Source organism: Orbicella franksi, chromosome 6 (assembly GCF_964199315.1).
Source record: "Orbicella franksi chromosome 6, jaOrbFran1.1, whole genome shotgun sequence".
In the NCBI taxonomy this organism is placed as follows: Eukaryota; Metazoa; Cnidaria; class Anthozoa; order Scleractinia; family Merulinidae; genus Orbicella; species Orbicella franksi.
The window spans coordinates 18599981-18613515 of record NC_138150.1 but is presented as its reverse complement, the minus strand read 5'-3'; the positions used below and the strand labels follow the sequence as shown (position 1 = coordinate 18613515).

The window sequence follows — 13535 nt, the reverse complement described above, 5'->3', positions numbered from 1 at the left end:
TCCCCCCCCCCCCCGGGTTATTTCAAACTGTTGAACATCATTGCCAGAATGTGGCATCCAGTTTGTTTTCAGAGAGCACATTCTCATTGCGTTGACTGAAAGCCTTTTTACATAAACGCTTTAATTTAATAAGTGTATAGAAACTGTTTTCGTGCTCACAACTTTTCAGGAAACAATCGTAAAGAAAAACATTCCTGATATCGCCGAGGTGATTTTTGTCAAGTTTTGTTTGTAGTCAATGAAGTGTGAATTTGCATTTGTGAAAACAAATGCAACTCCTGCAGTAATACAGTGCAAGGCAAAACTGTTAAATTTATATACAAGATATATTTACAATGAACAACATACCTTGAATTTTAAATAAGAAAAGCCTCTTTCCTTCTGCGAAAACATTGTGCACATGGCGAAGAAAACATGGCGTGACAAGTCTCCCGGGTAACTGTTCGAGCCTTGAGCGACAAGACTAACAGATAAAACGCGCGTTCTGATTGGCTCATACAATTTCGAGTTTGGAAGGGCTGTGTGGCCGCTGTTAGGAAAGTATTTGACTCTGTAAATTATTGCCCTGCTGTGTCTTCTGTGGGGTTGGCCAGGAATATTTTGGGTACGGATCGATTTCATACGGCCATGAAAAAAAACAGCTCATTATGTGTACAAAAGGAGGGAAAATTCGATGTTCACGACATTGGCTTTGCGGCTGTGAGTAAAGTAAAAAAACATGTTTCTCACTGTTAGCCAGTCTTGCAAGGCTAATCCGCCTGTTCTGAAGGCAACCAGGACGTTATTTTGTGTGATTTAAAAGGAAATGTTATATTGATTCGCGATTTTCTATTTAAAGCTACTGACAATATACCCCCTCATTGGTCGGTGTCGACCATAGATTATGCGCCCTAGTCGTGGCTGGAAAGTCTGATTCTGAAGTAGCAGTCTCTACAGCATCGAGTGCAGGTCTGTGTGGTCGTAGGGTTGTCTCTAAAGGATCACAGCGCCTTTCGTTTGGCTCTCTTTTTTCTATAAATTTAACCAATTTAGAGGGAAAGGGAGAAAGACCTTCTCCCCCTTACTTTCTCAAGGGAGAGTCCCCATTGGACAAGCCTTTTCCCTGGGGGTTGCAAAAAGGCGGGTAAACTAGTTCTCAGTCCCTTCTTTTGTTGGCATCAAAATGCATAAGGTTAGACTGGGTGAAAAGGCATTTGCCACTGTATGGGTCCTTGCGTTCTCACGTCGATGTCACATAATGTATACGGGCTCGAAGACCGCTGGGGAAGGTAACCCCGTCGCGCCAAATTTGAGCGTTTTCACTTCCTAACCCTCCGATGTCCCTGAACATCCGAGGATATAGGAAGTTGTTATCAAAGTACTCTTTTGAAAATGGGCTGAATTAAGACTCCAGAGTCAGTGGTTTAATATTTTCATAAACTTATTTAATTAAAAAGTTATCTAATTACAAGTGATCATCGCTAGGCCAAGAAAACTTAATCAACCAAGAACATGATTTTCGGATTGATTTGTGCGTTTAGTCCAGGACCATCGACACACTATAGCGTCACTGTAGTTAGCTGTACTTAACTAGCTGAAAGCACATATGGTTTCTTCCAAAAATCGGAAGTACTCAGTCTTAGTTCAGTCGTTACGATCAGGCTCTATCACATTGTATTTTTATAAAATATTTTGCTGAAAATCACTAGATCAAACCCCCGGAAACATTTTTTTGGGCCCACAAAGCCACTTTTAGTCCATCTGTATATAAAAACGGAGAAGTGTATACGCCTGAGATTTCTTGTATGAAGGGAACTTCTCTTCATCGTAAGAATATGTGAATAAAACTGCTCTGTAATGGTAAGGTTCGTGATTTTGTTATGGCTTTACGGGCCCGGAAAGTTTCCGGGGCTTTCGAGAAACGGACCCCTGGACCGAGGTTGAACGTACTCTAACCAATCAGAAAGCAAAGATGTCAGGCCTATCAGGTACCAAATTATTGGGTCACGTGAATTTCCCGTGCATTTCCCACGCACTTCGCGGATCCTCTGCCAGTGCTTTGCGTTCATCTGATTGGTTTACGACGCTTCCTATTTGCTGTATTGTGATTAGTTCATTATGCTCTTTTAGTTCTACATAAGTCAAGGAAATGCGAACTAACAGTAATGGCAGTCGATTGAAGAAAAGCTTTTAATTTCTCATGTTTAATAATCAAGTAAATGCCAACATTAGGTTTATCCTTGAGTGGGATACGAGAAAAAATAATTTAGTCCTCAAAGAGTGTCCTCACACCTCAAGCTTTGAAAGTGACCTCTCTGTGAGCCCTTTATTTGCTATTCTGTCGAAAAGCGCCATATATTTAAGGTCGATACCTATCTAATAACAGTAACTGATAATAAACTGTACATAATTGTTCAGTATTTTGTAGCTCGAGAGTTCTGTCTGACCTAAAAATTGAGAAGATAAAAGAAGACCGTGCCTTTCATGTACTTTTCTCATGACCGGTATAGATGTCAATCCATTCTAGTTTTGACAGAGGCTAACAGAAAGTCACAGATAGCGAAAGAGCTAACTCCTTTTCCACAAAGTTCTGACCATGAACCCATGGCGATGGTCACGTGCCCCTGGTCCTGACTCATTCTCCGTCACGCAACGAACTAGTCGCAATCAACTTCTCCTGCTACAGTGAAGCAATTTACATGATACCTTATCCAAGGCCACTGATTGAATATCTTCCTTTAGGGAATAACAAGCGAGATAATGATGATTCATTGGAACTGTCTGAGAGCACCCCTATGAAACAGGCAGCCCTTGCATTCGACGAGAAACAAATGTCACTGACCAATAAAAATATACTGGATCATTTAATTTTGCTGTTTTGTAAGTTTTAAAATGTTTGGCCTCTTGTTAAGGCACATTTCGGCCATTAACATGTTAATTAACCCCATTGAGAGATTGAATGGGTCGAGGTCGCGGTGGAAAGACAGCAATAGTAGGTTACTGAACAGGATGTGAGTGCAAGTTTGCAGATTTTGTTTTCTTCTTTTCGTTTTGTTTTTGTTTTGATTTTTTTGTATGTTTTGATTTCTTTTTTTGTTTCTAACTTTCTCTGAGGCTAGGACAGGGGTGGCAGTCCGAGAGTACCAAAAGCGTAACAGAGAGATTAAGAAGGCGTTACAGTAAGATTAGCAAAAGCGTTACAGTAAAATTAGCAATATTAAAAGAAGATTAACTAGATCAGCGAAAGGGCAACAGAAAGCATAGCATATCAGCAAAAGGGTTACAGGAAGATTAGCACAAGCTTAACAGTGAGATTAGAGAAAACATTAAAAGAATGTTAGCTAGTTTTCTATGCCGTGTAATTTAGAGAGTGAAGCGCTTTTGATCTTGGATTCCGAGGGTAGCTATATGAAGTCCTTTGGTAGCCTAAAATGTCGGTCATCTCCTGTCCCCAGCCTAATCCCAGGGCGAGGGACGGGGAGTAGGCTGAGAGCTGGAGATGCTAGTCTTTAAGGAGAGACGAAACATTTGGCCTCTACACGAGCATCTAACAGCCTCCCACGCAGACGCTCTTTAGGCTCGTCACGCAATCTTCGCCCCAAAGAACGTCTGCTGGAGGAAGATTGCGTGATGAGTTCGGAGGAAGATGGCGTGACGGGCCCAAAGAGCGTCTGCGTAGGAGGCTAATCAGAAAAAACGCCTGCATTGCGGCCCAAATACAATTAGCAAGAACTAGTTACAGAAAGAGAAGATTAGTACCAGTTACAAGCGTTACAAGTGTTACAAGAAGATAAGCAAAAGCATTACAGGAGGATCAACAGAAGTTTTTGAGGAAGACAAACAGAAGTGTTACAGGAAGGTAAACAGAAGTGTCACAGGAAGATAAAGAAAACGGTTACAGGTCCGTTACAGGAAGATATGAAAGCGTTACAGGAAGATAAGCAATAGCGTTACAGGAAGATTAGCAATAGCGTGACAAGACGACAAGCAAAAGCGTCATAGGAAGATAAGCAGAGTGACGTAACTGTTAGTAATTGTTAGTGGACTCTTAGTGGTGAAGTTTAATAAGTTAAGCCCAAGGATCGCTTGTCGAGTAGAAAACAGGAGAGAGGGAACGGAAAACAATGGATCCCATCCCAGAAAAGTACATGAAAGAAACGCTCACATGCGATTGTTCTAAATGCGTCAGGTGAGTGAATATGCCCCAGCTAAAACTCAGACTAGGGAATATCCGGGTGATATTCTTCAATTTTCAAAACCGAGCGTGTTGCGAAAAAATATTTGAAGGATAATAAACCCAATAACCTCCATTTGGCGCGAAAATACGCTCGGATATTTGTCCTTGGACATTATCTGTTCCTCAAAGCTCACAACAGATGATAATTCTGCGGACAAATATCCGAGCATATTTTCGCGCCATATGGAGGCTATTGTTTAGATATTGTAGGTTTATCTCAGTGAATCCGCGGTATTTTGACAAAACGTAGAAAGCTTAACATAAGTTTACCCTAAAAAGTAAGAGCTGTAGTCAACAACCAAAAGTATGCACTTCCGACTATTGCACTGATAACAAAACCTTCAGAATTGTCAGTACAATAAATCAAGTAAGAATGAATTGCTCTGCCCAAAATTTCGTTCTAAAAATAAACTATTAAGCTACACACGATTTAACGCGCCTCAATCCGAGATACATGCTCCTGATTAAGCATCTTCAGCCATAATTATTAGACTACCAGCTTTCTCTTTTTGAATTTTTCCTTTGAATCGCTAAATTTATCCATCTTAGAGTATAATTCATCCTTAATATTTTCCTGGACGAATCTCTACCAAAGAAACGTTGCCTATGATTAAGCAAAGTGGAACACCTGACTTCTGACAGATGCCACTATAAAAAGGCGGCATGTCGCTTAGAAGAAAGAATCTAAAGTACTTTTTTTATCATACTGTACACTGTAAAAAAGTCCCAAAGAAGTGATGTCAGAAGCCGCGCCATTATTTTTTTTAAATTCGGCGGGAAACTAGGCAGAGAAAAAACGGAGTATGCACGACTATTACGTCTCACAGTTCGCCAATAAATCTTAATAAATTAAATCCCTCGAAAAAATCTAATCAGTTTTCGACTGAAACAACAGTGCGAGAATTCCGTTATTAGCCCAGACATCTAAAATTGGTCCGAACAAAACGCTTTTTCTTGTCTATCTATAATTCCGTTTCTACGATGAATGTGATAAACATCACTTCTTTCCGAATTGCGGGGTCGGCAAAATTGACCTGCAACTATGCTAACATTAAAGGAGCCCAGTCACGGTATTTTTAGATATTTTGGCCACTTACAAAATTACCTTTAAATTAAAGGAAGCCTGAAAATAGTAATTTACTAAGACTGCAAAACACCTAGGAGCAAGGATAGTTAAGGATGGACAAGATTAACGCGGATTACATTTGACGAACTTGAAAAATTTAGGCTAAACTTTTCAAGATACGCGAACCGTCACGTAGCTCCTTTAACGTAAAAGTAACAGTTATACATTGCGGTTATATATCAGACACATCGTCAGTCCGTTTTCAAAATCCCAAGTGGGAAATTCAAGCAGCATCTTTTTTTAAAAAAAGTTCTATTTGGGCTAATAATAATTTGAATTCTTACCGCAAAGCGGCGAAGATTGAAAATCTTAGTATGGTGCCCAGTCTTTACACGTCCGTGTCATTGATGAGGCCTGTTGACTCGCTTTTACCGTCCATGTCCGAGTCTCCGTTTGACATTTTACCAGACTCCTTGGCCATGCTGGCTAGCGTGCCTCGTTTTGGTAAGACAGGCGACTCCTGTTCCCCTTCTGACAGGCGCACCGACACTTTCTCCTGGGTCTTGACGTACATGCTCCAGGGCGAGACGTCGGCTTGGTTCTTCTCCGGTTGAAAGATGATAACGTACCACTTAGGCAGGTAGATACAGGCTAGGATGTTGACGGCGAACAGGAAATCCACAAATGCCAAGCCAAAGATCTTCCCCTTGCCGACCGCGCCGTATTCTATCGCTACATAAAGGAAAGAGATCACGTACCAGATGAACATACAAAAGGAAGTCCACCGCACTTCCATGTCATTCTCCGGGCTGATTTCTTCGTTCATGGACATGATGGAATACACAGTTGTCACGGCCATGTTGTAGAATATGACGACCAAGAAACCGAAGCCGGTGTGAATGGAACACTCGATGTAAACGGTGAATGGGTCGTCCGTAGAATAGCGCAAAATCTCGTTTGGAAGCAAGACCGCTATAAGGACTGTTACAAACACGTGGATGGTGAAGGTTCCTATGGCAAATGCTAAGCGAGGTGTGCAAATGCACTGGCCCCAGCTCTCCTTGATTTGACCGTCGGAGTCGTAGTATCGGTTGTCGACGAATACACTCTTACTTATCAAGGCAGCCAGGGGTATACCAAGAGTTAGGATGAAGAAAGCTCGATAGCCTTCACAGGATGCTTCGTTAGGCTTGCTAAGCAGGGGTATGGGTATCAGAAAGAGGATAACAACGAAAGGCAGGAGTAGGAGTGTGGCATTCTTGACTCGACGCATGACAGGTGTCTCTCTGTTCCTGAAAAGCACCACTGCGACGTAGACACTGAAGCACACGCCTGCTACCATCAAGAACAGCATGATAAGGCTACCAGCATCGCTCCAATACACGTAGTCTTCAAACTGAGTGATGCATTCGTCCTGCGCATTACTAGCAGCTGAGGCGGCTGGGCATGGCTTGCACGCCAAGGAGTCTTCCATTTCGCTGACTGAATTTTCCGCGCAAGGCAAGCAGTGCCAGCAGCATTCAGCCTCACCTCGTGTCTCCTTCAAGGCCTTGTATGTGCCAGGCTTGCAGGGATCGTGGCATGCGGATTTTGGAATCTCGTCTTCTTTTGTGTTCCATTTAATCTCCGTTGATGGTCGCATTGTCAGCTTTGGAGTGTCTCGGCCCGATTGTTTCCAGCTTCCGACGTCAGACAGCTGCAGGTTCTTCTGCTCTTGGACAGACACCGCTGAGCCATTTCCAGTTTTCTGCAGAGTCAAAACTTTGTACACTACATCATTGAGGTTCCTCTGACTATTAAAACTTATTTGGTGTCCGCTGAGGCTTGTAAAATTTACGTTCTTGATGAACTTGAAAAAGTCGTGATCTTCGGGACAGTTTGTCTTGCACTTTTCCTTAGCGGATAGAGCATGAGCCACTGCAAATATAGAATCGATAGTGCACGTGGCACTGTCTGCCATTAACGTTAGCGTGTTCACGAGCTGCGCCAATAAAGTTTTGTTAACACCGCACAGCGGACACAGAGCCTTAGTGGGTGCGACAGAGGGGGTGGCGGATGCTGTTGAAGGAGACGGAGCAGGTGTAGATGGAAGAGGCGTAGTGGTGTTTCCGGTGGAATTAGCAGAGCTGTTCGGTTGAGCACTTGAGACAACTGGTGCTTGGGTCGGTGGACTTGTTGTAATCTCGACGGTGGATTTAGCATCCGGTGAAGTAGTAACAGGTGTGGAGGCCCGCACCATGTTCATGATCCATTTGTTACGTTTAGGACGCGTGAGAAGTTCTTTCAAATGTGTTTTAAACTCGGCGATAGACGCCGATGTTCCAACTTTGAACATTCCTTGAGCCGCAGTGTTTTCAATTGGAAATCTCGCCTCATTGTCCCACGACGATTCACTTCCAATCCAGGTAACGTCACTAATTTTCTGCTTGAACGCTTCGTCGATAATACCCTTGAATAAGCGCTTGGATGTCAACATTACAACCACTGAAAAATTCTTGTCCGCCTTCAAAGAGCTGATAAAGTTTTGGATTTGCACTCCACTGGCGTTTGATGACAACGAGTATTTCCTGCCGACGCAGATAAATTTGTCCTCAGCCTCTTGTTGGAAAAGGTCCGCCTCGTACTTTCCCTCGGCGCTGTCGTCGTGCACGACACCGACGTAAGTCCAGTTAAATCGCGCGGCGAGATGAACCATCGCTCTTAGGTTAGTTCTATCCCTCGCGACAGCATGGAAAATGAACTCAGTACGAGAGATCAAGTCCGGCTTGTACTTGACTTGGTAAGTGGAAGAGATGCAGCTCATGTGAGGCGTTTGACTGCTGAACAACATAAGCAAGGCGCGGCGATACTCGGGAAGCTGCTGTGGTAGATTGCCTACTGCTGCAACCAGGGGCTGGTCTTCTGGTCGCGGAGAATTCACCACCAGATCAAGAGCAGCCGAAACCGGTCTCGGACAAGTGTCTCTTATGTCGCAGCCTAGCTTTGATCCCAGTGTCAGATATTCTTGGTCATTGATGGCCTTCAGTGCAAACAAAATGGCTTCGACAGTCAAGATGCCATGCAAGTCTGGTGTAACGCATGAATCTCCGCTTTCTTTTTGATGTACGGAAACGAGACCACCGATAATCGCGTCCCCGGGTTTTTTGAGGGATTCTCCTGCGGAAACGATGTCAGCCCGCAGTGTGTTGCAAAGCCAAAGCGTAATAAAAAATGCACTTACAGAAATCTTGTCCATGTTTTCTTGTCCGCTGTTAAGGCCAGATGGGTCTGTTCTTGTCGAGAAAAGATTACGTCAAGTCGAAGATCATGGACTTCTTGGATTGATCCTGATAAAGACAAACGTAAAACAAAACGTTTACAAGACAAAAAAAAAAAAAGATCTTTCACGATTCACTCAATGTATAATCACTAAATAATTTCGATGATTACGCGAATGACGAAAATAATGAAGAAAGGTCGCCTGGTTATTATTGTTTAAAAGTCTTTTATGTTATTTGAACTTGAATAAGCCCACGTACCTTGAATTATAAAGCAGATCTGAACGGATGCACGTTGAAGATAATGTCATAATATAGACAACGTTCAATCTATTTACACCGTAGTATGACAAGAGAACGATTCTGTTCCCTGTGAATAGCAGATTTCGTAACACCCAAGTGAATTGTCAGCTAGTGGCGGGCAATCACACTTGGCTCGAGAGCATTTGCATTTAACCCCAAACAAACATAATAAAAGCAATTATCATAAGTACATCTTGCTTTAAAACAAGACCTGTGGGCAGCTGCTCGTTCATTTTTAAAAATTAAACGAGGAAATTGGCCTCTTATGATTACGTTTCCTGTTTTCTTGAGCTTACTTGCGCGGAATTCAAACCAAGGTGAAAACTCTTCGAGATCAGGACAGCAGACGACCAACCATCGCTCAACGTATGAAGTTATATTCTGGCGCCCGCTGAATTTATTGCTATCTTACTGTGTCACGACACAAAAAAAACTGTCGAGACTCTTTGTGACCACAAATGCATAGGATTATATCAAAACAAAAATATATACGTTAATTGAGTAGGGTAGGCGGAAAACAACGAAGTGGAATCACAGATGCGAGCTGGTTCAGCATAAAAATGATTTGAAAGCCATGGTTTTCTAGGATGACCTTATTCCCTTTAATTTGCATAAATCTTCATTGTGGTTCTCGTATTGGTGAGGTCTGTCTGAGAGACAAGTTCGGTAACAGTGAGTCATATGGAACAGAATACTTCCAAATATTTACTCGCCGCACAAAGCAGTGGTCCTGAGAGCTGACACGAGGCACTGCTGTTTCTTTGTTCTTTACACTATGGAAACTAACGTAAGTATATAACACACAAAAGAGGAGCTTTTGTGTGTTATGGTCTTTTGAAAGAGTTTATACGAATAAGTGTGGTGTAAAAATTGATTTCCAGCGTATAACATGCCCGTAATTAAAGTTTTTCAGGTTGATCTTACGTGCTGATAACTAGCAATATTGCCCACAGTTCAACTGTTCAAGTTTTCATCCCTTTTTGACCGAAAAATAACTTGAGTTCATGAAGACAATGGAGATGTCAGAATGGATATTAAATAGCTCCATAATACACGGATCAACTTGAAGGCGTGGCGAGTGTTTAGCTGTTTCTAGAAAGACCGTATCTGCCTGCCTGGAGCCTCGGTGCCTTTTCATGTTTTAATTGAACAAAGGAAAAATTAAACGCAGAGCCGTTGCAGGCATTGAAATCGTGGACGAGAACGAAGAAGAAACGTAACGGGGCGAGTTTAGGAAAACAAAAAAAAAAAAAATGAGAAAAGGCCAGGAATTTGTTCCTTTGTTTAATTACTTGGTCTTTCGCCAGTTTATTTGGCCTTTCCAATTGATTTTCTACCACAATTCAACAGCCCTGAAATACGCTAATTAATTGAATGATTAGCAATGGAATTAAACAGCTCCATTTAAAGTTTCGTTGCATCTTTTCTGCCAGCATAACAGTACAACTAACTAAGTAATAAAAAGATTATGTGAAAATTTCTAAGACAGCTTCAAACAAACGAAACACTGCGCGACTCGATTGAATTCTTGAAATTCGGGGAATAATAATAAATAACTGTCAAATGCACGCTGGGTCGGTCAGTCATCAGATAAATACTATAGAGATGTGACAAGTTTTTACCGCTCAGCACGAACCTGGTGACTCTTTTGACGTGCATTAGGAGAAATGAAAGACTGTTTCTTAACAACGCTCTCCTCTACCAGACATTACTCAAACAATCATGACACATTATGTGCACCTGCTTCGATAATCCCTTCCCGCCAAAAGTGATCTTTATATTATTATTAACGAGACTTGGTACGGAACAGATGAAGATTTGGTATCACGGAGAGTTACAGTAGATTGACCCTTTATGTTTATCTAGACTCTTATGTTTGCCTCAGTGTAATCGTTTGAAAGCATCAATGGAGGGGTTGTAAGGTTCTCAATGTGTTGTTCTCTGTCTTTGAGCTTCGAATTCAGAAAGGAGACTTTTTTGTGGCATTCAAGTAGACAACGTGCTTCTAGGAAACTGGAAACTTTACCTCAACAATCGTGCTAGTTTTAAGCCGCGTAGGACTGAGAACAGGTATTACCACAGACTCGATGCACTGTTCGTGCAACATGTGTCTTCCACCGTTCTTGTGTTGATTGATCTAAGTGCTATTTTCCGCGCGGTTTTGGCCTCATAGGATATTCTTCAACGTGAAATCACGCGATAATTTTCCCAGGAATAGATTGTTTTCAAAACTTTTTGCCAATCACTCGTAGCGAAATTGTTTCATCGCATTATATTTAACAGATGCAGTCAAAATGCGCAAAATTCTTCCCCTCGTCTTCAAAAGTGCGTGACCATGGGGCCTTTTATCTCAATCGTGCTCAATTTTTTTAGTGTATACAGTAATTTTTGTAGTACACATTTCACTGTTTTATTTCATTAGTGTTGTGCCGATCGCTCCTTCAGCCTTGAATCTCCAGAGTGTTTAGTGAAAACAATTAGTGGCGGAAACTAGACTTAGTTCAGTGTTAGGTTCCGGCGATGGTCTGCGATAAACTTATTAAAAGACAAGCCAAGAATTTGTCAAGTGTGACCCATGATGTGTGTGTCCGATGAAGTTTGCTTGACTGTGCACGGTGCAGTGTGCGAAATATAACTCAGATAAATCAGCTATCGACGAAAATTGCAATACAAATGCATATAACATAGAAACTCTCGCTTCCTTGGCCGTTTCTCTGCATTTCTTGCGATTCTAGCAGAGTGAACTTGAAGAAACAGACATAACTTGACATTCAATGTCAGCTGAGGTCGGCCGAGCCGGCTGATTTCTTTGCTCGCGACCTTTTTTTTTTTCTCCTAAAAGAAATTCCTTTATCAGAAAGTGCCAAAACAGTTTGATAGTTTGTTTTTTTCTTCTTCCCATAAACAGTTGTTTACCAGTGTGCAAAGCACGACGATATGTTATTATAATATGTACCGGATCAACGACCATCAACCGTATGCCGGAAAAATAGTTCATCGAAACTAATCGAGCGCGCGTGTTAAAAAAGCTAAGAAGATTGGGCTGTTAAGCGATATGTTTTGACTAAATGCGCTTAATAAAAATATATTCGAAAGACTACCTCTTAACACCAGAGTATGAAGACAGTATGAAGACTTAAAAGCGTAGTTTAAGGCTCTTAATGTGTTAGTAAAAGCGAATTAAAAGCCATAAATTCAATCATCTGACCATTTTCAAGGGCAATGTGCTATGATTTGGCTTTCTTACTTTCAACACACTCAGCGGTCGATATTTATAGACACTGATTCTCTATGATGATTTTAAATTCCAAGTCTTTCAACAATCGTAAAAGCTCCTCTCCACAGAAGGCTGTTTTTGTATGCTTATTTAGACTAGAAATGACATAACTACTATCAACCGACCTGTTTGTGTGACCGACCACTAATGGAACTGTCCCATTCGTAAATGGCATAGAAATTAACTTCCACCAAATGTTTCACCGTTGCTTTCGACGCAGGTTTAAATTTCCAAGGACTTAACCTATTTCTGCGTCCAATGGCATAGCTAAACATGCCTAACCAACAAACATGTGTGCACCAGTTTTCGCGTGACGATCGATCACAAAATTTGTGTTCTGCAGCCTGGTCCGAGGATGTGATACGCGATATTACTTCGCTATTCACACTGAAATGCTGTCAGAAGCAGATCTTATAAGACATTATGAGTTCTTACCTTCCAGCAACAAGCCCACACTGGATGGAAAACATGGGACAGCGTCGCAAATCTCCCTGGCAAAATTTATCAAGCTTTGAGTTCACTTCGTTTAGTGCCCTTATTACATGTCAATCTCTCAGAGGTCGGAGACTATCAAGAGCGCTACTCGAAAGCCCTTCAACAAAACACGCGAAAAATGTCACACGGACCAATCATAGCGAGCGGTTAGCGAGACAAAAATTAAAAGATTGTATTTATAAACAAAAGATGAACACCCATATTTACAGCTTGTCAAGTTGTTTCTGGTTCGGGTTTTCTGCTCTCTTGATACTAATAAAAGCTTTTACTAAAGAAGTGCCTTTGTGTTCTACTTCCAACCAATTTGGGCCATTTTGAAAAGACAAAGCACATCAACAGAGAGCTTCGTTCATTGCGGACCCGTAAAATAGAAACAGACAGTGAAAATATACACCAGACACACATATTGCATATCAGTGTTTATATTTTTTCAGTTTGTCCGTATCCTCATCAGCCAAAACATGATCCTGAGAGTTGTACTTATCGACCATTTCCAGAAACTGTCTTCTCTTTCTAGATGAAATTTCAATATGAAGTACTCATTGTGTTATTCACATACCGCAGTAAAATACTTTCTGAAACGGGAAATCAATCTTTTATTTTTGTCAGCTTCAAAGAAAGCATATGTTAGAAAGAAATGATAGAATTCGTAGCCGAGTACATTCAAGATGTGCTAGCAGAAATTTAGCTAAAGAAGATGCCAGTTCTAATTTGTGGCTCCTCAGTTATCTCGTGAATCTGACACGCAAACAGTTCAGTTGCGAAGAATTAGTTCATTTCACTGAACAACTGGGCTATTTTTCCGACAAAGTTCAGGACACAACCTGTTCACTGACCTTTGTATAACTTTCCTGTTAGGACGAAGACTCTTTCTTTCCTACTTTTGCATAATTAGTGACGTTTTCGCCTGGTATTGCATTT

At 41.5% G+C, this 13535-nt stretch overlaps 1 protein-coding gene across 2 annotated transcripts; it reads right to left on the bottom strand.

Moving 5' to 3' along the window:
- Positions 1–436: 436 nt before the first annotated feature.
- LOC145489606 (metabotropic glutamate receptor-like) lies at positions 437–13271 on the bottom strand. 2 transcript variants are annotated; one of them, XM_081468602.1, is made up of 2 exons: positions 12555–13271; positions 437–8608 (listed from the first exon to the last, which is right to left on the bottom strand). In XM_081468602.1, the coding sequence occupies exon 2, from the start codon at positions 8515–8517 to the stop codon at positions 5671–5673; it is 2847 nt and encodes a 948-aa protein (XP_081324728.1). In that variant the 5' UTR covers positions 8518–8608; positions 12555–13271; the 3' UTR covers positions 437–5670. The 2 variants fall into 2 exon arrangements, with proteins under 2 accessions (XP_081324728.1, XP_081324729.1); XM_081468603.1 differs by lacking the exon at positions 12555–13271 and adding an exon at positions 8801–12028.
- Between the last annotated feature and the right edge of the window lie 264 nt (positions 13272–13535).

What these genes read in the sequence shown, in the direction of transcription:
- LOC145489606 (XM_081468602.1), bottom strand. Translation starts at nt 8,517, where the DNA reads ATGGACAAGATTTCTGTAAGTGCATTTTTTATTACGCTTTGGCTTTGC.